The following is a 22,640-nucleotide window of genomic DNA, read 5'->3' on the forward strand; positions in this document are numbered from 1 at the left end:
CTTAATCAATGAAACAAATAGGTCAGTGTCTTTTTGATAATGCCATACAGCCAACTACTAATACCTTGTGTTGTTTAAAGGTAGGGTAAGTGATAGTTTTGTTTTGTTTTGTTGAAATAACGATATGTAAAATCTGAATATACTAGATGTTTAATATGGGATGTCTTCCCAGTACTTTAAATAGCTATTGCTATTTAAAGCAATAGTTTTACATTCTGAAAGTAATCATTGATATAGACTAGAGTGTCTCTCCAGATCCTTAATAAACAGAAAATGCATTTTCAGGTCAGAATACCAATTTTATCCAAAACAGGATTACTCATACAGGATACAGGATAAATAAGTGATATTGGAAGTAATGACACAAAGAAATGAGAAGACAAATTTGGAATTGAGAGAGAGAGAGAGTTTTACTTTACAATAAAAAAAACATTATTTACACATTGTATTACACATGAAAATAAAAACAAAAAAAATCATACTCAACTGAACAGATTACATCCTTATAACACCACTGTTGCAGAAAAATATCCAGACTTTTCATCTCTTTGTAAAATCTAAAGTCTATCCATACTCTTGCCCTTACCAATGAGATGAACACACTGACTAGATCCTGCACCACTTCCCTTTCTATCTTGTTTTTTCTTGTAAAATATATTGCCATTTTTGCTTCACCTAAAAGGAAATTCAGCAATTGCCACTTAGTCACATTGTTTCCTGTAATCAGCTCCAAATATAAAAACAACTTTAGACCTTTCTCTACAAACTCTCTAACACACCAAATAAGGCATCAATCTTGCCACATTCCAATTTTGACACAGTGGCATTAACAGCCACCGCCCCATGGAGAATCCTCCACTGCAATTCTTTTCAGGCCAGTCTTTCTTTGAGGGGAGTTTATACAAAACTGGCTTGTTTTCATCATGAGTTATGTCAAAATACCTTCTCCACACTGTGTCGTCTTTCCCATTTAGCTTCTCTGTGTTAGGAGCTTTAACACAGCACAGGTACAATCCCTTACCATTTTCAGTATACAAATCAACACTTTGAACCTGTTTCCCATTTAGCAAAGGTCCTGAACAGCTCTTCAGAACAGGATAATGTTCTAACTCCGGGAAAGGGTCTTCCTCATCAGGGGTTTCCTCCCCCTCACTGTAGATCCTCAAAAGAACAACATCCTTAGACAGTCTCTCAGCCCATCGCCCCAAGATGTACTCCACACAGCGGACTGACCTCAGCCCCAGCAGGTCAGCTACTGCGTGTGCATTTCTTAGAGTGTGAGTGAGGTGTTGTACTGTCCTGAACGTCCAGCCTAACCCCCCAACAAGTGGTTCTTCTGAAAACCAGTGAAGCGATGCAACAGGCTCCTCCATTGTCCATTTGAAAAGAGTCCATGCCTTAAAAACAGCCCTATAAAAGGACAGTTCAGTCAGCTGTGTGAGAGAGGCTGTGTGTGCAATTATAAATGACATAGTCTGTTAATGAATGCATTTATGGTGAAATGTAATGCTGAAATGAAACACGATGAGTACAGGGAATGGATATAACGTTAGGCGAGACACTTTTTTTAAGGTCAAGGATTTAAGTACCAGTGCTCCAGTGAAGCCAGGATATTTGTTAGAGCTGTTAAAAACTCATAGACCAGTGTTTCTCAAACTGTGGGTCGAGACCCAGATGACAGTGAAGTGACAATGTAAGGACTTTTAAGACCTTAAATTGTCTTAAAAAACTTTTATGACATTTTTAATAGGCCTACCTAAAAAAAAGAAGAAAAAGACCATTCCTGCATCAAAAGTAATCAACAAACTATACTATACAAACTGGTCAAACATTGGCCATATTCTCAAATAATATAAGAAAGATTGAGGCAAACATTGTGAAAATAGCTTGTCTACTATTTTTACTATTTTTTTAATCTGTGGGACCAGATCAAACAAGATTTAATGCCTCAACTCCAAAGTGCTTGTCAGGGTGGGGGGCCAGTCCAAATATGATTATTTTGGGGGGTCGCGGCCTGAAAAGTTTGAGAACCACTGTCATAGACATCTGAACTGTGACCCTGACAACAAAAACATCAAAACTAAAGCTGCCAAATTGAGTGACGTTTCCTCCTGAAATGGAGTGGAGTGGAAGTATGAAGTAGCATACAATGGACATACTCAAGTAAAATGACAACTTCTTCAAAATTATACTCAAGTACAGTATTTGAGTGAACGTACTTATTTACTTTCCTCACTGAATATTCACTAACATTATTATGTTCCAAATTTTTCTGACAAGATATGCTGTAATGGCCAAATGAATAAACCCAGTAGCACTACCCCACCACCCTGCCAATTAAAGATTATTTTTATACCATAGCCAGTGCCATGGACATAAACCACATTGCCAAGAAGCAGCACCACCAAGTATCATGTGGATGTTTGAAGTATAATTTTACAATTTTATTAATAGATTTGAAATGTAAAATGTTAATGGCTAAATGTAATGGCTAGATATTACTGCAATGTCTACCGGACCTTTTAAAGACAACTCCTACTTTTACTTTCTGCAGAGCCTGCACTAAACACTTCATATAAAGCAGGCTGAGATGGACCCACCCAGAGCTCATTGCAGAGGAGTTCAGAGTTCCATTTGGTGGTGAGTGAGACTTCATCCGTCCTTCATAGTCCTATTAATTTGTTAATGTTAGCTATTCATACTTAGTTATATCAATGTTTTAGATATGTTAGCTATTCATCGTCATATAAATGTTATACAAGTGATAGCTATTCATAGTCATATAAATGTATTAGACATGTTAGCTATTCATTTTGATCATGACTCTACTCTTTGCATAGTGCCACATAGTTACACACATGATCCGAAGTTACACACACATAAGAATGAGTGGACAGAATCATTTATTTTATGTTGTACATATTTAAATGATTGATTGTGTATTGTTTTATTTATAGTGATATGGGTTAGGCCAGATTGGAATAAGCTTTTGTTTATTCATTTCTTTTTAGACATTTCAATAATGTTGTGATTATTTAAACAATAATTCACATTGTACATCTACTAGAGTTATTATTTTAAAGTAACAATATTTTTACTTGAGTACAGTATGGCTAGTCTACCCAACTCTGAATGTAACCTTAATTCATACAATACAAAAACATCTAGCATTGCTTCAGTGCAAATACAAAAAACAAGAAACATGTAATGAGAAAAATAAAATAAATAAAGCAAAAAACAAACAACCAAACAAAATAACTGAATTGGCAAGTAAAATTTTATTTCAATGTATGTAAATAATATTGAAATGGATCTTTTTAGATGTGGAACAGAAATAAAAAAAGAGAGTGTGGCAAGAATGAACATTAGGATTCATATAATCAAATTTAATTCATGATTAAAAATAGTAGTGTATTAAATCATTCAACTCATGTTAATGTCCTCAAAATGATGTGTTTTTTTCCCCACACTCAGGGGTTGCACACAAAGTTTCACTGCTACTGGTAGAGGGTAAAAGTGAGTGATACTTTTTCTATTAAACCTACACTAAGCTATAACCATAAGAATAGTCCTACATAGTCCTACAGTTATCTGCTCAGATCTCAAGTCAGCAAAGGCATCAACGCGATCTATTTGTCCGTCTACAGAAAGCCGCCACCATGAGTACGGACGCAGAGATGGAGCAGTATGGCAAGGCCGCCATTTACCTCCGTAAGCCAGAGAAAGAGAGAATGGAGTCTCAAAGTGCGCCCTTTGATGCCAAAACTGCAGCATATGTGGCCGATGTTAAGGAGCTGTACCTCAAGTGTAAAATCATAAAGACGGACGGTGACAAAGTCACCGTGGAAACGCTCTTGGATAAGATGGTAGGTATAGGTGTATTTCAAATCAAATAGTGGCACAGTAAAAATCACAATACATTCTGAAGTTGTGCTTTTTTTTTTTAGGAAAGAACTGTGAAGGAGGCTGATGTCACCCCTATGAACCCTCCCAAGTATGACAAAATTGAGGACATGGCCATGATGACCCACCTCACTGAAGCCACCGTTCTGTATAACCTCAAAGAGCGTTATGCAGCATGGATGATCTATGTAAGGTTTTCTACATGCTGAGAACAGAACAGCATTGCACCTGTCGATAGCAGAGAAACACAGACTACACTATTTCACATCAAGTGAAAACCATAGAATAACAAATTCAACTTACCACTTGCAACTTGTGACTGTAATCCCAGCTCTAGTGACATGTGGCATCATGCTCAGTGCTATGTTGTATGATGTTAATGTTCTCTCTCTTCTCCCCTTCAGACCTACTCAGGCTTGTTTTGTGCAACTGTGAACCCCTACAAGTGGCTCCCAGTGTACGACCAGGAGGTTGTAAATGCCTACAGAGGCAAGAAGCGTATTGAGGCTCCACCCCACATCTTCTCTGTCTCTGACAACGCTTATCAGTTCATGCTGATGGGTACGCACTAGTCAGGACAATGTCAAAAATATATGGTACTATAATGGTTTTGTGCTGTATCCACGACTAAAAGTTTGCTTTACATTTTACAGATAAAGAGAACCAGTCTGTCCTGATCACGTAAGTTTCCCATTTACTAGGCATTAAAAAAGGAACATTTACACAAATTCCCTAACTGCATTTATCTGAATGTATGCATTTATAACCAGTGGAGAATCCGGTGCTGGAAAGACTGTGAACACCAAGCGTGTCATCCAGTACTTTGCAACAGCTAGTTCTGCAAGTGGAGAAAAGGCGGCCGATAGTGGTAAAATCAAGGTATATGTACATGTTTTTGAACATAAAGCATTTATATGCAATATAGCAATTCAATTTGAAAGAATTATGACCAATTTTAAATTGGGCGATGTCTAAAACATTCTAGGGGTCACTGGAGGATCAGATTATTGCAGCCAATCCTTTGCTGGAGGCCTATGGTAATGCCAAGACTGTGAGGAATGACAACTCCTCTCGCTTTGTAAGTGTAAATAATGACCTTTTATGAGAAAACTTGCAATAATTCCACAATGTAGAGGGATGCAACAAATTGTGCTATATATCAAACAGGGTAAATTCATCAGAATCCATTTCAACACAACGGGCAAACTGTCCAGTGCTGATATTGAGACATGTAAGTATGAAGTTCACAGATTATAAATTATATATGCGTTAATTTGAGGATTACATTTTGAGTTATGAACAACCCATATAGATTATGATTATTATCATCACTATTATCATTATCATCATTATCATTATGAGTTATGTACAACCCATATAGATCTGCTGGAGAAGTCCAGAGTGACCTACCAGCTTCCTGCAGAGAGAGGTTACCACATCTTTTTCCAGATGATGACCGACCACAAACCTGAGATTATTCGTAAGTGGAATTACTGATGATGCAGTGAGAACATAAATGAATGAATTAAAACACAAGTCACCCTTTTTTTTATCCCTTTTCAGCAATGTGCTTGATCACCAACAACCCCTACGACTTCCCGTTGATCAGCATGGGTCAGATCACTGTGGCCAGCATTAATGACAAAGAGGAGCTGGACGCTACTGATGTCAGTGAACATTATTACCCCCCCCACACACACACACACACCCTGACAAGCACTTGGGATTGTAGCAGTTGAGGCATTACACTTAGTTTGACTCGGTTCCACAGATAAATATTGTGAAAATAGCCGATCTACATATTTTCAAATTGTTTGCCTCTTTCTTAGGTAATATTTGACAATTTGGCCAATGTTTGACAATTTGTAGTTTGTTGATGACTTTTGACACAGTAATGGTCTTATTTGTTTTATTTATTCATTTTATAGGTGTTACAAGGTCTTGAAAGTCCTTAAATTTACACTTTAGAAATGTGCAGATACCCTGCATACACTTATACTGTATGTTGTTTTGTTTACTGTTGAGTTGTACACAGTTTTAAAGGATGTGTGTTAATCTAATGGTTAATCTCAATATTTTGAATACATCTCTGCTTATTGACATCAGGATGCTATTGACATCCTGGGCTTCGACGCTGAGCAGAAACAGTACATCTACAAGTTCACCGGTGCAGTGATGCATCATGGGGTCTTGAAGTTCAAACAGAAGCAGCGTGAGGAGCAGGCTGAGCCTGATGGCACGGAGGGTGAGCTGCATCTTTATTTATATCATTTTATTTGTATTTGTTTTTTTATTATTATTATTCATCATGATGGCACAGAGGGTGAGCTGCATCTTCAACTAAGGAATTAAAATAATGCTTACTTTGTCACAAGTATTGTATTTACTTATATTCTAAATGAACTAAGCTAAATATATTTTCAGTATTTCATGATTTCATTTTTTGATATTATGCAGTTGAGACTGATGGTTATTTGGTTTACCTATGATCCTATACTATCTCTATGCATTTAACGTATCACCTTACTGTATTCTTACTGTAAGTCGCTCTCTGGATTAAGAGCGTCTGCTAAATGCCTAAATTGTAAATTGCAAATTGTATGAACATTTCAGAGGCTGACAAGATTTGCTACCTGTTGGGTCTGAACTCAGCAGAGATGCTTAAGGCATACTGCTACCCCAGAGTGAAAGTGGGAAACGAGTATGTCACTAAGGGACAGACTGTGCCACAGGTGAGTCAGTTAGCAAACTCCCCATTGCAGTTAGAACTGCAGACTCACTCCCAATCTTCCGCCGTAATCTGAAGACTTCACCTTAGCCCTTAGCACTGGCCGTAGCACTTGCCCTTGATGACCTTGCAGGCTTATGCAAAGGCTAAAATGCAATTTAGAAAGCATGTTATGTAGACAGATGCCAGGTTCAATTGTAGACCTGGCATCCTATAGTGTGTATGGTTTCAATGTAGAGATTATTGATGTTATGAGATTGTGCTGTTTAGACTGATGATAGGTTCTTGGTTTACCTATGACCCTATATTACTATTGCTATGAATTTGATGTACAGTATTACCTCGTGTTTTCCTTGCTTACTGTAATCACTCTGTGTCAATGTGTTAAGAGTGTCTGCTAAATGCCTACATTCTAAATTGTGTAATTCACACCCCTACTAATAATATTCCTATTTCCTTTAGGTAATGAACTCAGTTGGTGCCTTGGCCAAGTCCATCTATGAGAAGCTGTTCTTTTGGATGGTCATTAGGATCAACGAGATGCTGGACACCAAGCAGCAGAGAAACTACTACATTGGTGTGCTGGACATCGCTGGTTTTGAAATCTTTGATGTAAGCATGGACTTTTTTTTTAAGTGGGAGACTAATTATTTTTGTCAGAATTACACAATTACAAGAGATTGGGCTAATGATATTTCCACTCACAGTTCAACACCCTGGAGCAGCTGTGCATCAACTTCACCAATGAGAAACTGCAACAGTTTTTCAACCACACCATGTTTGTTCTTGAACAAGAGGAATACAAGAAAGAGGGAATCCCCTGGGATCTCATTGACTTCGGCATGGACTTGGCTGTCTGCATTGAGCTCATTGAGAAGGTAGGTACATGGACTTGGCCGTCTGAATTGAGCTCATTGAGAAGGTATACAATTATTTTGTGCTTTAATGGACATGACATAATTTTTTTCATTGGCACCAAGTTTTAGTTTTTGGTGATGTGTTTCTTTTGTCTCCTTTACAAAGCCCTTGGGCATCTTCTCCATCCTTGAAGAGGAGTGCATGTTCCCAAAGGCTTCAGACAAAACTTTCAACGACAAGTTGCATGGCACGCATCTTGGGAAGAACAAGGCCTTTGAGAAGCCGAAACCTGCCAAAGGCAAGGGTGAGGCCCACTTCTCCCTGGTCCACTACGCTGGAACTGTGGACTACAGCATCACAGGCTGGCTAGAGAAGAACAAAGACCCGTTGAACGACTCTGTGGTGCAGCTGTACCAGAAGTCAACAGTTAAACTGCTTCCCGTGTTGTATCCCGCACCTGAGCCTGAAGGTATGTTTATTAATACAATATAAGGTGTTCTATCCCCCACCTGAGCCTGAATGTATGTTTATTAATATCATAACCTCCTATAATTCCCCAAACCTCTGTCACCGAAACCTGTCACCAAAACCTGTTCTGCCCGGTTCTCCTCAGTGGCTGGAGCAAAGGGAGGCAAGAAGAAGGGTGGTTCCATGCAGACTGTGTCTAGTGCTTTCAGGGTAAGAATATTTATTAATTATTATCAACATTATATTCCTGTAAAAATGAAGCATTATTATTATCAACATTATATCCATGTAAGAAATAGGCACGTCTTTTCATGTTGGAATTAAACAATTTCTTTATCACAAGTTGTAAGCTTGTAGAGCAGCTTTGAATGGCTGAAGTTTAAAATAGGGCTTAAGTGGTTAATGTATGTTTTAGAACAATCTAAATCTGTAAAGTAACTAGTATCTAAAGTGTTCAAATAATTGTAGAGGAGGAAAAAGTACAATAACACTTTTTTCACTCTTTTATGTCTCAATAGGAGAACTTTTTACTAATAATAAGCCTACTTGGCTCTTTTATGTCTCAATAGGAGAACTTTTTACTAATAATAACCCTACTTGGCTCTTTTATGTCTCAATAGGCGAACTTGGGGTTGCTGATGACCAACTTGAGGAGCACTCATCCTCACTTTGTGCGTTGCCTCATTCCCAACGAGTCCAAGACTCCAGGTAAACAGAAAAAGAAGAAATAGACATTTCGTTGCTTTCGGACAGAAACCAGCTAACTAAATTCTTTAGCTTTTAATTTTTTTTCATAAATCAGTGCTATTAAACACCCTTTACGTCTGTGTGTTGATTAAAAAAATATTGAACCAATGAAAAGTATTAAAAAGCGCTTCCGACAAAACCAGCTAACTCCATTGGATCCTTAAACTTTCTGCTAAACCAGCTAACTCCACCAAAGGTGGGTGGGGTTAGCTGGTTCCGCTGACTCCAGGCTCCACCGCCTTTTGACCTCCAACCTCATTGTGAGCTTGGAGGTCCATTCAGCTGTTCTTATCAATGATGAACAAAACCTCCTAAAGGCCTTTGCAGACAGGGTGCGATTATTCGCACGGAAAAAACGGACAATATCATTTTTAAATGAACACATGGTTCTCAATGACCTCATGCACACCGGCTCCGAATTTACCGTGCGGCGATGCGATGCGATAATGCGTTTTTTTTCTCCAATCGAACCCAGTTCGATTCGTGCGTCTTTTCACATGCGGTAAAAACTGATTGACTAATCGCACCCTGTCTGCAAAGGCCTTTACTCCACTTTTTGTTTTGTCTTTTCATTTCCTGAAAAATTAAAATTTTGGAGTTAGCTGGTTTCTGCCCGTACAGCATATATATATATATATATATATATATATATATATATATATATATATATATATATATATATATATATATATATATATATATATATATATATATATATATATATATATATATATATATATATATATGGCCATGATAACAATGATTGTGAGGTGGTCATTTAATGCAACTGTGGCCAGTGTGTAACTATTCTGTCCTAATAATAATAATAATGGAGCAACATCTTTACAGGCCTGATGGAGAACTTCCTGGTCATCCATCAGCTGAGGTGTAACGGTGTGCTGGAGGGCATCAGGATTTGTAGAAAGGGCTTCCCCAGCAGAATCCCCTATGCTGACTTCAAGCAGAGGTATTCATTCCTTTTTCCTGCAGCTTTTAGTTCCAAACCTATTAACGCAAAATTACCCACCTTTTACAAAACAGGTACAAAGTACTGAACGTCGGTGCAAGATGACCATGATCTTTTACATAACAGGTACAAAGTACTGAATGCCAGCGCATGTCCCGATGGCGCGTTCATGGACAACAAGAAAGCTTCAGAGAAGCTGCTCGGGTCCATTGACGTACCTCAAGATGAGTACAAGTTTGGACACACCAAGGTAATCACACTGCAAATCTTGTTTAACGTTATCGACAAAGGACTAAAAGATGATTGTACAGTTGCTCAGTTACATTGTAACATTGTATTGTAGGTGTTCTTCAAAGCTGGTCTGCTGGGCGTCCTTGAGGAGATGCGAGATGAAAAGCTGTTTGTTCTGGTAACCATGACTCAGGCTCTCGCGCGAGCTTACGTCATGAGACGGGAGTTTGTGAAGATGATGGCTAGGAGGTACTTTGAAAACATCATTTATTCAATTTAGTATCATTTGTAATAATAATAATAATAATGTATTATAATTAAGTGTAAAGTACAATTTTTCCAATACCTTTCAATAGAAACAAATTATAGTGTCAAATCACTATAATATAATTGGTGACGGTGGCAAGGAAAAACTCCCCTGAAACGGGGGAAGGAACCTGGAGCAGAACCAGGCTCTAGGGTGTGCGGCCATCTGGCCTTTACCTTGTCGGGAGAGTAGAGAACAACGACAATAATACCAACAGCAATAATAACGACACCAATAGTAACAACTATAATTTTATAGCATTATACTGTAGCAGCTGTATAATAACAGCCTGCAGTCGTACTGTCATGGAAACCCTCCATCTGCGGCTCAGCAGGGTTCCACAATCACTGGTGTAACTAAGTACATGTACTCAAGTATTGTAGCCTACTTAAGTACAATGTTGAGATATTTTATTACTTTTCTGGAGTATTTCCAATGTTCAGTACTTTTACTTCTTCTCCACTACATCTCAGAGGCAAATATTGTACTTTTTACTCCACTACAATTGTTTTAAACTCTAGTTACTAGTTAACTAATTAACCACTTCAGCCCTATACTTTGGCTATATGAAAATAGACGACCTCCACGTAACGAGTCACTTTGCAAATTGTGAGCTTGTAGATCTGCTATTTTCAGATGATTTTATATACATTTTAAAACCCTGAAATGGGACATTCTGCAAAATTAGTACTTTTACTTTTGGTACTTTAAGTATATTTTGATGCCAGCATTTTTATACTTTTACTCTTTTACTTGTAACAGAGTATTTCTACATTGCAGTATTGATACTTTTACTTAAGTAACACATATATATATATACTTCTTCCATCATTGTCCACAATCATGACACAGTTCAACCGTTTTTCCACAGAGAGGCCATTTACTCCATCCAGTTCAACGTGCGCTCATTCTGCAATGTGAAAAACTGGCCATGGATGGCGCTGTACTTCAAGATCAAGCCTCTTCTGCAGAGCGCTGAGACTGAGAAGGAGCTGATGAACATGAAGGAGAACTACGAAAAGATGAAGGTCGACCTGGCCTCGGCCCTGGCCACGAAAAAGAAACTGGAAGAGAAGTTGGTGGCTGTGGTGCAGGAGAAAAATAACCTTGCACAGGCAGCGTCATCAGTAAGTAACTACACTTGTACAGGAAATGTTGATAATATTTCATATTGTTTATCATCCTATCTCAAATCTTTTATCTAATGTAGAATGTAGACCATGGCAGAGAATGTCTGGTGGTCGAACGGCTGTTGGCATCATTGTATAGCTAGATGGCTACCAGCACAAAGGCCTGACCTTCTGTGGGGGCGGTTGAATCTGCATATGCCACTGCTTCTCAACCACGCACTACTATAGTATATCCTTTTGGAGGAGGTTGATGGCCTCCAGCTTCTTCCTTGTCCTCACCTCTGCCAACGCCTCCGTACCGTCCAGGCTCAAACAATGACAGAGCCTGCCTTTTTCACCAGCTTGTTCAGTCAGTTAATGTACCCCCCCCCCAGGAAGCAGCTGCAAAACAAATCTCATATATCTGACACAGAACAAATGCAAGTTCCCTCACTTATCTTTTTCATTGACAACCAGGGAGATGAAGCATTGAATGATGCTGAGGAGAGATGTGAGGGTCTTATTAAAAGTAAGATCCAGTTGGAGGCAAAGGTCAAAGAGACGACAGAGAGACTGGAGGACGAGGAGGAGATCAATGCTGAACTGACTGCCAAGAAGAGGAAGCTGGAAGACGAATGCTCTGAGCTCAAGAAGGACATTGATGACCTGGAGCTCACCTTGGCCAAAGTGGAGAAGGAGAAACACGCCACTGAAAACAAGGTTCGTGATCGTTTTTTATCAAGTTAGTAGTCGTTGCTGTTGGCAGAAACCTCCTATCTCCATATTTTAACTTGTTGTGTTTTTTTTTTCCGCAAATTAACGGCCTACTTGATCATGTTGGGTTCATTTGGTTAAGAACCTGACTGAGGAGATGGCCTCTATGGATGAAGGACTTATTATTATTATTATCATTTAGGTGAAGAACCTGACTGAAGAGATGGCCTCTCAGGATGAAGGACTTGCTAAGCTGACCAAGGAGAAGAAAGCCCTCCAAGAGGCACATCAGCAGACCCTGGATGACCTGCAGGCAGAGGAAGACAAAGTCAACACTCTGACCAAGGCCAAGACCAAGCTGGAACAGCAAGTCGACGATGTGAGTTCATAGAAGTGAACATACACTGTATGTTTATTGTTGTTAATGAATAATAAGAACAATAATATTATTATGTGCAGTTGGAGGGTTCTCTGGAGCAAGAGAAGAAGCTCCGCATGGACCTGGAGAGAGCCAAGAGAAAGCTTGAGGGTGATCTGAAACTGACCCAGGAATCCATCATGGATCTGGAGAATGACAAGCAACAGTCTGATGAGAAGATAAAGAAGTAACGTGGACCACAATATGGATAATTAATTCATAATTTGCCTAATAATAATAATAATAATAATAATGAATAAACAATATGAATTGCCAAGGAGAAAAACTATACCTGCAGAATGACACTAAAATATGATGTTCTGTATTCCACAGGAAGGAATTTGAAACAAGCCAACTTCTGAGTAAGATTGAGGATGAACAATCTTTGGGGGCCCAGCTGCAGAAGAAGATCAAAGAACTCCAGGTATTTATTTTTCCTTTCTGTAAAGTCATTAATAATAAGTATGTGTATTAAATTTTAACATGTTAACCTAAAATCATAAATTTTAAAGGCTCGTATTGAAGAACTGGAAGAAGAGATCGAGGCGGAGCGCGCTGCTCGTGCCAAGGTTGAGAAGCAGAGAGCTGACCTCTCCAGGGAACTTGAAGAGATCAGTGAGAGGCTGGAGGAGGCTGGTGGAGCCACCGCCTCTCAGATCGAGATGAACAAGAAGCGTGAGGCTGAGTTCCAGAAGCTGCGTCGTGACCTCGAAGAGTCCACCCTGCAGCATGAGGCCACCGCCTCTGGCCTCCGTAAGAAACAGGCCGATAGTGTGGCTGAACTGGGTGAACAGATCGACAACCTCCAGAGAGTCAAGCAGAAACTTGAGAAGGAGAAAAGTGAATACAAGATGGAGATCGACGACCTGTCCAGCAACATGGAAGCTGTGGCAAAGGCAAAGGTAATACAAAATACTTGGTTCAATTAACCAAAAACTTGTAAATTGTAAAGTGTAATGCTTCCAAGGAAGCCCAGCCCATATGGACTTCTCCATTGCATGTAACAAACAATGAACCGACATGACAATTCACAAACAATGATCAAACAGGTAGACAGGGAAACAGGTTTACTTCAGTGATTGAATATGTCCCAATGTTAATTAACAGGGAAATCTTGAGAAGATGAGCCGCACCCTTGAGGACCAACTTGGTGAAATCAAGGCCAAGAGTGATGAGAATGTTCGCCAGATAAATGATGTTTCAGCTCAGAGAGCAAGACTGTTGACAGAAAACGGTAAATGTCCACCGTAAAGTGTACTTTACCTATGTGGTTTGTCGTACTTGAGCAAATTCCCTAATTAGAGATAATGCTTTTATTAGCAATTATCCAAGGAATTTAAGGAATATGTATTCAACAAATATTTATTTCAATAATTGAAACAAATATTCAAATTTCTAACCAGGTGAGTTTGCTCGTCAACTTGAAGAAAAAGAAGCTCTCGTCTCTCAGCTCACCAGAGGCAAGCAGGCCTTCACCCAGCAGATTGAGGAGTTGAAGAGACATGTTGAAGAGGAGGTTAAGGTAAGGAGTTAGAACTGCAGACTCACTCCAATCTTCCGCCGTAATCTGAAGACTCACCTCTTCAGACTCCACCTTAGACCGTAGCACTTGCCCTCTATAGCCTTGATGACCTTGCAGGCTTATGCAAAGGTTAAAATGTAATTTAGATTGTATGTTATGTAAACAGATGCCAAGTTCATTTGTTGATCTGGCATCCTATAGTAATAGTTTGTATAGTTTCAATGTACAGATTATTACATTATTTTTATAATATACCGATGATAGATTCTTGGTTTACCTATGATCCTAGATTACCGTTTCTATGCATTTGATGTATTAAATAGCTCTAGATTAAGAGTGTCTAAAGAGTGAATTTAGGCTAAATGCCTAAATTGTAAGGAATAGCCTTTATTTTATTTTTTATTTTTTTTACAAAAAGGCCTAATTTGTATCTTTTTGTAATTTTAACCAGCTGACATTATTTTGGCATTGTTTTCTTTTGGCAGGCAAAGAATGCCCTTGCTCATGGTGTGCAGTCAGCTCGCCATGACTGTGACCTTCTGAGGGAGCAGTTTGAGGAGGAACAGGAGGCCAAGGCTGAACTGCAGCGTGGAATGTCCAAGGCCAACGCTGAGGTGTGTCAGTGGAGAAGCAAGTATGAGACTGATGCTGTCCAACGCACTGAGGAGCTGGAGGAAGCTAAGTAAGTGGTCAATGTTTTACACCCCATCTGTCAATGTCTTGTGCCAGGGACCCCTCAGCAGAGAATATTATTCACTTTCAAGATTTTAATTGTCAAAAATAGCAGGAATTCACGCTCTGTGAGCTTGTACTGTATATCTGCTATTTCTTAATAGCCAACGTATAAATAGATTCAGTGGTTAAAATGATTGTGATGCTGTCACATTTTGTATTTTACATGTTACATACTGCCCACAATATAATTTGATTCCATTCAAAACCGACCAACAGGAAGAAGCTCGCCCAACGTCTTCAGGAAGCTGAGGAGCAAATCGAGGCTGTGAATTCCAAGTGCGCCTCTCTGGAGAAAACCAAACAGAGACTCCAGGGTGAAGTGGAAGACCTCATGATTGATGTGGAGAGGGCCAACGGTTTGGCTGCCAACCTTGACAAGAAACAGAGGAACTTTGATAAGGTGCTTTAGCATTCATCATTTTGAAACTAAATAATCCTCCTTAAAGTGGAGGTAAATGACACATGTCATTACAAACGGTGTGCAGGTCGTTAAAGTGGGGTAAATGACACATGTCATTACAAACGGTGTGCAGGTCCTTAAGGTGGAGGTAAATTACACATTTCATTACAAACGGTGTGCAGGTCCTTGCAGAATGGAAGCAGAAATATGAGGAGGGACAGGCAGAGCTGGAAGGAGCTCAGAAAGAGGCTCGTTCTCTCAGCACTGAGATGTTTAAGATGAAAAATTCCTATGAGGAGTCTCTGGACCATCTGGAGACCATGAAGCGTGAGAACAAGAACCTGCAACGTGAGTTTTTCTCTACACATTTATTTTATTAACAGTAAGAAATGCATAAAATGTTCAAGATCAATAAGTGGATTAGGCTACACCAACTTCATTCAAATGCAATTGCTGATTGAAAAGTTCTTCATTGACTGTTTTCAATCAACTGCAGAGGAGATCTCAGACCTGACTGAACAGATCGGTGAGACTGGAAAAAGCATCCATGAGCTGGAGAAGTCCAAGAAACAGACGGAGACAGAGAAGTCAGAGATCCAGACAGCCCTGGAGGAAGCCGAGGTAAACCTTTAGGTTCTAGATGAAGAATGGAATTGTCTATATCTTGTATTTCTTTCAATACGTTTTATATTCAAACAGTGTAGCAGTATATGATCAATACATTAAAAGGTCCTACAACTTTTTGATCCTGTATTATATTTTAGGGTACTCTGGAGCACGAGGAGTCCAAGATTCTTCGTGTCCAGCTGGAGCTAAACCAGATCAAGGGTGAGGTGGACAGGAAGCTGGCAGAGAAGGATGAAGAGATGGAGCAGATCAAGAGGAACAGCCAGAGGGTGATTGATTCCATGCAGAGCAATCTGGACTCTGAGGTCAGGAGCAGGAACGATGCCCTGAGGATCAAGAAGAAGATGGAGGGAGACCTGAACGAGATGGAGGTTCAGCTGAGTCACTCCAACCGCCAGGCTGCTGAAGCCCAGAAGCAGCTGAGGAACGTCCAGGGCATGCTTAAGGTGCAAAAACATAGTAGTTAGACACATATCCAAACAGTGGAGCTGCTCTGAACAATGAGTGGTCACATTCTGATGTTTCTCTTAACATGACCACCTCAAATGTGATTTATTTTAGGATGCCCAACTGCACCTTGATGATGCTCTCAGAGCCGCAGAAGATCTGAAGGAGCAAGCTGCCATGGTGGAGCGTAGGAACGGCCTCATGGTCGCGGAGATTGAGGAGCTGAGAGTGGCTCTGGAACAGACAGAGAGAGGCCGCAAAGTGGCTGAACAAGAACTGGTGGATGCTACTGAACGTGCTGGCCTGTTGCACTCTCAGGTAAGTCAATAGAAAACTGTCAACATCAAATATTTAACATACAAGTCATGCATACTTACATTGCTAAACTGAATCTTTATTTTAGAACACAAGCCTTGCGGGCACCAAGAAGAAACTTGAGAGTGACCTGATCCAGGTCCAAGGTGAAGTGGATGACAGTGTTTCAGAAGCAAGGAATGCTGAGGAGAAGGCCAAGAAAGCCATCACTGATGTAAGTTAGGATGTCCGCCCCTTGTCCAATATACCAGGACAGTTAGATATCCTTATGGCTTGCTTAATATAAACATATATACAAAACAATATACCAGGACAATTAGACATCCTTATGGCATGCTTAATATAAAAATATAATACAATACAGCTCGCTCGCTCATGCCATGCGCATGTTGAAAACCTTTGCTCTGTAGGCTATAACAGAGAATATATTTTAGAAGGCTCACACTAAATCCTAAACTTGCATGTCTTATTCAAACAGCCATGAAGATCATTGGGAAACAATAATCTCTAATTTCAGTCTTTATATAAAAAATATGTGCTCGGGGAGACAGAATGCTACAGTGCAGACTGAACTGGTACAAGAATCATTCCATCCTCCATTAACAATTAGTGGTACTAAGATATTGTGATTGTATTACCTACTGTACTACCTGGTTAGATTCCTTCTGGTCTTATGACACTATTATCTGATTTGTATTTATTATTCTTATGAGCTATTGTCTCACAGTCAACATGTGAATTTAAGCACACTTATAGTGTGGTTAAGTATAATCTATTGTGATTTTCTTGACAATTGTGTGTAGCAGCGGCATGGATACCAAGATATATTTTCCTTGCAGGAAACTTATATTTTATCTTAATACAAAATTGACTTTCCAGGCTGCTATGATGGCAGAGGAGCTGAAGAAGGAACAGGACACCAGTTCTCACCTGGAGAGGATGAAGAAGAACCTGGAGGTCTCAGTCAAGGACCTGCAGCACCGTCTGGACGAGGCGGAGAACCTGGCTATGAAGGGAGGCAAGAAGCAGCTCCAGAAACTGGAGTCGAGGGTAAGATGTAGTTCACTTCAACAAGGGTCATAGTCAATGAAATAAGAAGACATCATTCTTAATGTATAATTCCATTATGAAGGTGCGTGAACTGGAGGGAGAGGTCGACTCTGCACAGAGAGGTGGAACAGATGCTATTAAAGGTGTCCGCAAGTACGAGAGGAGAGTGAAGGAGCTGACATACCAGGTACTGTATATCATGTTCACTTTAATGACCATCATGCCATTGGCAAAATGAACAGATTGCATGAACATACAACTAATTAAGTAATAAATTCACTATCACTTCAGGCTGAAGAGGACAAGAAGAATCTTGGCAGGCTTCAGGATCTGGTAGACAAGCTGCAGATGAAGGTGAAGGGCTACAAGAGGCAGGCTGAGGAAGCGGTAAGACAAATATACATAGTGATGCATGTTTAGTCGTGGTTTCCATGGGCATAGTGTTGTTGTCATAGTTTAACTAAGGATTCACTCATTCAAACTGGGAAAGCATCTGTGTTACAATCATTTGGACCACTTTAACCATATTTTATACTTTGGATATTCAAAATTAGCAGATATACAAGCTCATAGCGCGTCACTTCGTGCTGCGCTATGAGATTGTAGATCTGCTATTTTTTCTAAATTTGAACATTTTTGCGAATCTTTGAATATATATATATTTTTCAAAGCAATTTTTTAAAATTCAAATCTTTGCTTCTGGAGCGGTCCCTGGATTTTTTTTAGATGGGGTTGGCGGCTAAATGCATATAATTTTGGAGGTCCTTGACATGAAAATGTTTGAGAACCACTGACATGGAAACACAAGTTTTTCAGAAAACTGTCTTGTGGGCCCAAGGTACTCATGAACATGCTGCATGGGCCACTGTATTATTCACAACCACACATTCCTGAAATTGTCTTGTTTGGACTATAATTGTAAGATGCTCTTTTCAAATATTGAGGCTGTGAACCATCTCTATCATATTGTAGGAGGAAGCAGCCAACACTCACCTGTCCAAGTGCAGAAAGGTTCAGCATGAGCTGGAGGAGGCTGAAGAGCGCGCTGACATCGCTGAAGGCCAGGTCAACAAGATGAGAGCTAAAAGTCGTGACTCCAAGGTAATACATGTTCAATATGGACTGAAGGTTCATTATCTTTAACTAAGATTAACTAAAGATTCATGTTGAATATCTAAAATGATGTTCCTATTGTTACAGGGAAAAGAAGCTGCTGAATAAGCTCTCCAATTCAAGTCACCATACAAAGTCATAGAATATGGCCCAATGTATTTAAAAAGTCATAAAATGTGACCAATTGTATTCAAAAAGTCATAAAATATGACCAATTGTATTCAAAAAGTTATAAAATATGATCCCATTGTATTCAATAAAGGTGGCAACAAAATGATGTTGTTGTTTCTTGTAGTCATTACTTTGTCTTGTCTATATCATTTTTATTGTGAGGTTTTAATTCTGGGTCCAACTCACATGTCCACTATACCATTATGTAAACACATTGTAAAGCTAAGTATAGTGTACCTAAACAGAGGGTGGCGATATACACAAATACATTCACTTCACACTCACGCACGCACGCACGCACGCACGCACGCACGCACGCACGCACGCACGCACGCACGCACGCACGCACGCACGCACGCACGCACGCACGCACGCACGCACGCACGCACACACGCACACACGCACGCATGTACACACGCACGCATGCACGCGCACACGCACACACGCACGCATGTACACACGCACGCATGCACGCGCACACACACACACACACACACACACACACACACACACACACACACACACACACTAAATAAGAAAAACCTCTAGAAATGTAGTCCATTTGGTTCCGTTGGACCCCTGAGAGTCCATTTGGTTCCATTGATACTCAAATACATTAAAAGTCGAATACCCTGTCACCCCAGTCATATAAACGTTGCCAAAAATACACAAACGCCTGGAATCGCCTCCAGGCGGACCCATTGTTTCATCAATAGGGTCTCTAATAGAGAGAATCTCCACATATGTCAATTCCTTTCTCAAACCACACACACATACACACACACATGCACACACACACACACTTCTTGTCTTCTTCGAGTCCGTAGAAATTTTAGATGTCGTTCTGCCGGTATCGGGCACAGGCCACAGCTGATGGGGTAGGTTCTGACAGGTCTTCTGGGCTGCACCGGGGGGGTGGTTGTCTGCTCTGATCCATAGCTGCACGTGTCTTGTGCTGTGTAGTTCCAGGCTTTAGTCAGTGTTTTGCACCTCCCCTGATCCACACGCAGTCTATTAAGTGACTTCCAGGTTGTCCAGCCAAGGTCGTGGCCACTAGCGAGGCTTTCCGTGGATGTGATCCCTCTGTCCAGCCATCCAAGAGCTCGTGTGTCATTAGCACTGGGATTAGTGTGATAGCCACACACAAAAACACACTTTATGAACCAGTGGTCTAGTGTTGTTATTATGTTATACACTTTTCGGGGTTTCAGACATTACACCAGCTGATTTTGCTAACTAGATCTCTACTCTGGGAGAAGGTGAGCTAATATAGTGAAAGCTGGTGTAGTGTTGGGATGGACTGGAAAGTACTTTACCATCACTCTTTGTCCTTCATAGCACCTGATCAGTCACTAGTAGATAAATTATACTTCTGTGTACACAGTCATCAAAATGTTCCTGCTGACCACTGACCAGATATGTAAATCTATTCAACGCATCATGAGATCAAGTGTTAATAAGTTGTTCTGGAACTTTGTTTTTTCAATCTTTATGTGATTCTCTTCTTCTTCTTCTTCTTCTTCTTCTTCTTCTTCTTCTTCTTCTAGATTTCTGATTCTAGACCTGCGGAGCAGCATTGTCTGACTGTCTGACAGCCAGGCATCTGGAATCCACTCCTAAATGTATATCTACACTAATAAATAATCCCTGTGAAAATATAACATTTTATAAAGTAATTTAAACAAACTGCTTTAACAGTCATTCAGTTGCATTCAATGCATTTTTGTGAAATATCCCTTTAACCTCTCCGTCTGGTTCCCAGGCAATCATGCTCCTCATACATCATGGTCATGAACAAATAGCTGAAATCATGTCCCACATCTTAAATGGGTACCATGTTTATAGGGGACTCTACATAAGTATGACAGAATAGTGGATTTGATATCAAAAGATATCTCTTCTATTTTCAGGTCCTCCATCATGCTGTATAAGGGACAGGTCGATTTTTAAAGAAGGGTACCCCTGGAGGTACCCCTGGAGAAAATGTATGTGCCCTGATCTAAATGCCATGACCCTCCCTTGACTAAAAAAAGAAAAACAAATAACCCTCCCCAAGTGATTTAAAAATATATATTAACCCTCCCCGCCTAGGAGTGTCACGATATATTTCCCACGATATAGCCTATCGTGACATTAAAATGTGACGATAGGTATTGTCATGATGTCATACTGTATCGTAATATATTTTTTGATTAAAAGAAGAAAAAAAATCTTCAAAGCAATTATGCCTCTGCACTCTCAAATAGGCCTACATCTAATCTAAGATTGTTTACACAGTATTATACTGTATCTGGTATTATAGATTTTTTTGGAGCTGTTGGAAATAACTAGGCTGCACTTGGTTGCAAAATATGAGGTTTTGTGGAATTTATAGTTATGCAGTGTTATATTATATTATATTTGTTATATTAGTGTATATCTGTCCTCTGAAACAATGGGTTCATAGTTAGTGAGAACTTCACTTCTCCCTTAAGCTTGCACAAATGTATTTATTTGTGTGTACAAAGCACTTTGTAATTGTTTTTTAAAGTGCTTTATAAAGTTATTTTTAGATGATGGCCAATGTTGATAATACATGAGAAAAGAGCATTAATAATGTATCATATCGATATCATATGCCCAACATCATGTATCGTATCGTGAAATTACATCTCGACACCCCATTTAAAACTGATCATGTCCGATGTTTTGCTTTCCACATTGATTAGAACATTACTGTATACATCTTGCTAAATGCACAGTGTAGTATCTGTAGTAGTGGTAGCAGAATGGATAGTGTTCTCAACTTACATGTGGGAAACCCATTGAATCCTGGTCAGATTGAAGATCTGAAGTTGAGTATTTGGTAACCAGTAGTTTTACAACATTTGTCACTCTGCCCTTTTATAGTGACTACACTATTGCCTACATAAAACAAATTAGGCTATCAATTATGCAGGGCTGCCAACACTTCTGGATCCTGCAGGATCTCCTGACAATCTCCTGGATTGACATTTCTCCCAAAACCAGAACAGGACCCCCAGACCCCCCGCTTGGGGGGTGTGGTCAGTGCATGCCATCATACATAGTCTAGAAAGTGGGGTCCACGCGCATAGGGTGGATTTTTTCCGTCACTTGGTTTTTCTTCATCCTTGAAGTGTGTATTTTAAGATTCTGCCAGGTATCAGGGTGAAATAATACTATAATAATATAATAATATAATATGAATAATAATAACCCTTTATTACACATATCCTGAACCAAAACCAGAAAATTTAAGAAATAGAAAAGACCACAACTTTTGAAGGACAACCAGAGACAAATAAAACCCAAGGAATTGGAATGGTTATTATTAAGATTCAAGCACATTTTGACTCTTATTAGGCTACAGGACAAAAACAGCACCTAAAAAACTGAGCCGAAATGATCACATATATTTCCGTTTTACTAAATACTTTCTCTTATCTAACTGCATTTTCTTAATCCTTGAAGTGTGTTTTTTAAGATTCTGCCATGATGTACCAGACTGAAATAATGTCCCACTGGTTCATTTTTTTAACCCCATGTTAACACTTATCCTACTACCTAAACCCAAAAATGGAAACATAGCAAATATTTGGAAGTATACAACATACAAATTAACACAATTATTATTAAGATTCACTATTTTAGGGCAAAAAGTGAAAGAAACTGAGCCAAGAATGTCCAGATTACATATATATTTGTCATTTTACTAAATACTTGTGTGCGTCAGTCATTGATCATTCTAATATGCTCCTCGTTGACTTACATCATACGGTGAAACAGCTCTCGAAGTCACCCTTTTAGCAT

General features: G+C 39.5%; 1 protein-coding gene across 1 annotated transcript; it reads left to right on the forward strand.

Annotated features, from left to right (window-relative positions):
• The first annotated feature begins 2,617 nt into the window (after window positions 1–2,617).
• Window positions 2,618–18,898, forward strand: LOC308076745 (myosin heavy chain, fast skeletal muscle-like). The gene is made up of 41 exons (XM_080417196.1): window positions 2,618–2,640; window positions 3,475–3,516; window positions 3,648–3,866; window positions 3,948–4,091; window positions 4,308–4,464; window positions 4,557–4,584; window positions 4,674–4,782; window positions 4,889–4,981; window positions 5,071–5,134; window positions 5,285–5,383; window positions 5,467–5,570; window positions 6,010–6,148; window positions 6,517–6,635; window positions 7,094–7,243; window positions 7,339–7,509; window positions 7,655–7,958; window positions 8,103–8,167; window positions 8,578–8,665; window positions 9,554–9,671; window positions 9,798–9,921; window positions 10,015–10,151; window positions 11,081–11,336; window positions 11,796–12,038; window positions 12,235–12,411; window positions 12,492–12,637; window positions 12,784–12,874; window positions 12,963–13,352; window positions 13,558–13,684; window positions 13,854–13,972; window positions 14,458–14,654; window positions 14,924–15,107; window positions 15,290–15,455; window positions 15,604–15,728; window positions 15,872–16,180; window positions 16,296–16,499; window positions 16,585–16,710; window positions 17,376–17,546; window positions 17,629–17,733; window positions 17,838–17,933; window positions 18,519–18,647; window positions 18,747–18,898. Exons 3-41 carry the CDS (start codon window positions 3,660–3,662, stop codon window positions 18,765–18,767), a joined length of 5,802 nt encoding a protein of 1,933 aa, XP_080273322.1. The 5' UTR covers window positions 2,618–2,640; window positions 3,475–3,516; window positions 3,648–3,659; the 3' UTR covers window positions 18,768–18,898.
• The last annotated feature ends 3,742 nt before the right edge of the window (window positions 18,899–22,640 follow it).

The sequence above is a fragment of the Gymnoscopelus braueri genome (assembly GCF_963280865.1).
Source record: "Gymnoscopelus braueri genome assembly, chromosome: 2".
Taxonomy (NCBI): Eukaryota; Metazoa; Chordata; class Actinopteri; order Myctophiformes; family Myctophidae; genus Gymnoscopelus; species Gymnoscopelus braueri.

Coding starts and splice junctions, on each gene's coding strand:
- LOC308076745 (XM_080417196.1), top strand. CDS start 3,660: ATGAGTACGGACGCAGAGATGGAGCAGTATGGCAAGGCCGCCATTTAC. Junction 7,244..7,338: donor CTGGTTTTGAAATCTTTGAT/GTAAGCATGGAC, acceptor TTCCACTCACAG/TTCAACACCCTGGAGCAGCT. Junction 16,500..16,584: donor CTGGCCTGTTGCACTCTCAG/GTAAGTCAATAG, acceptor TCTTTATTTTAG/AACACAAGCCTTGCGGGCAC.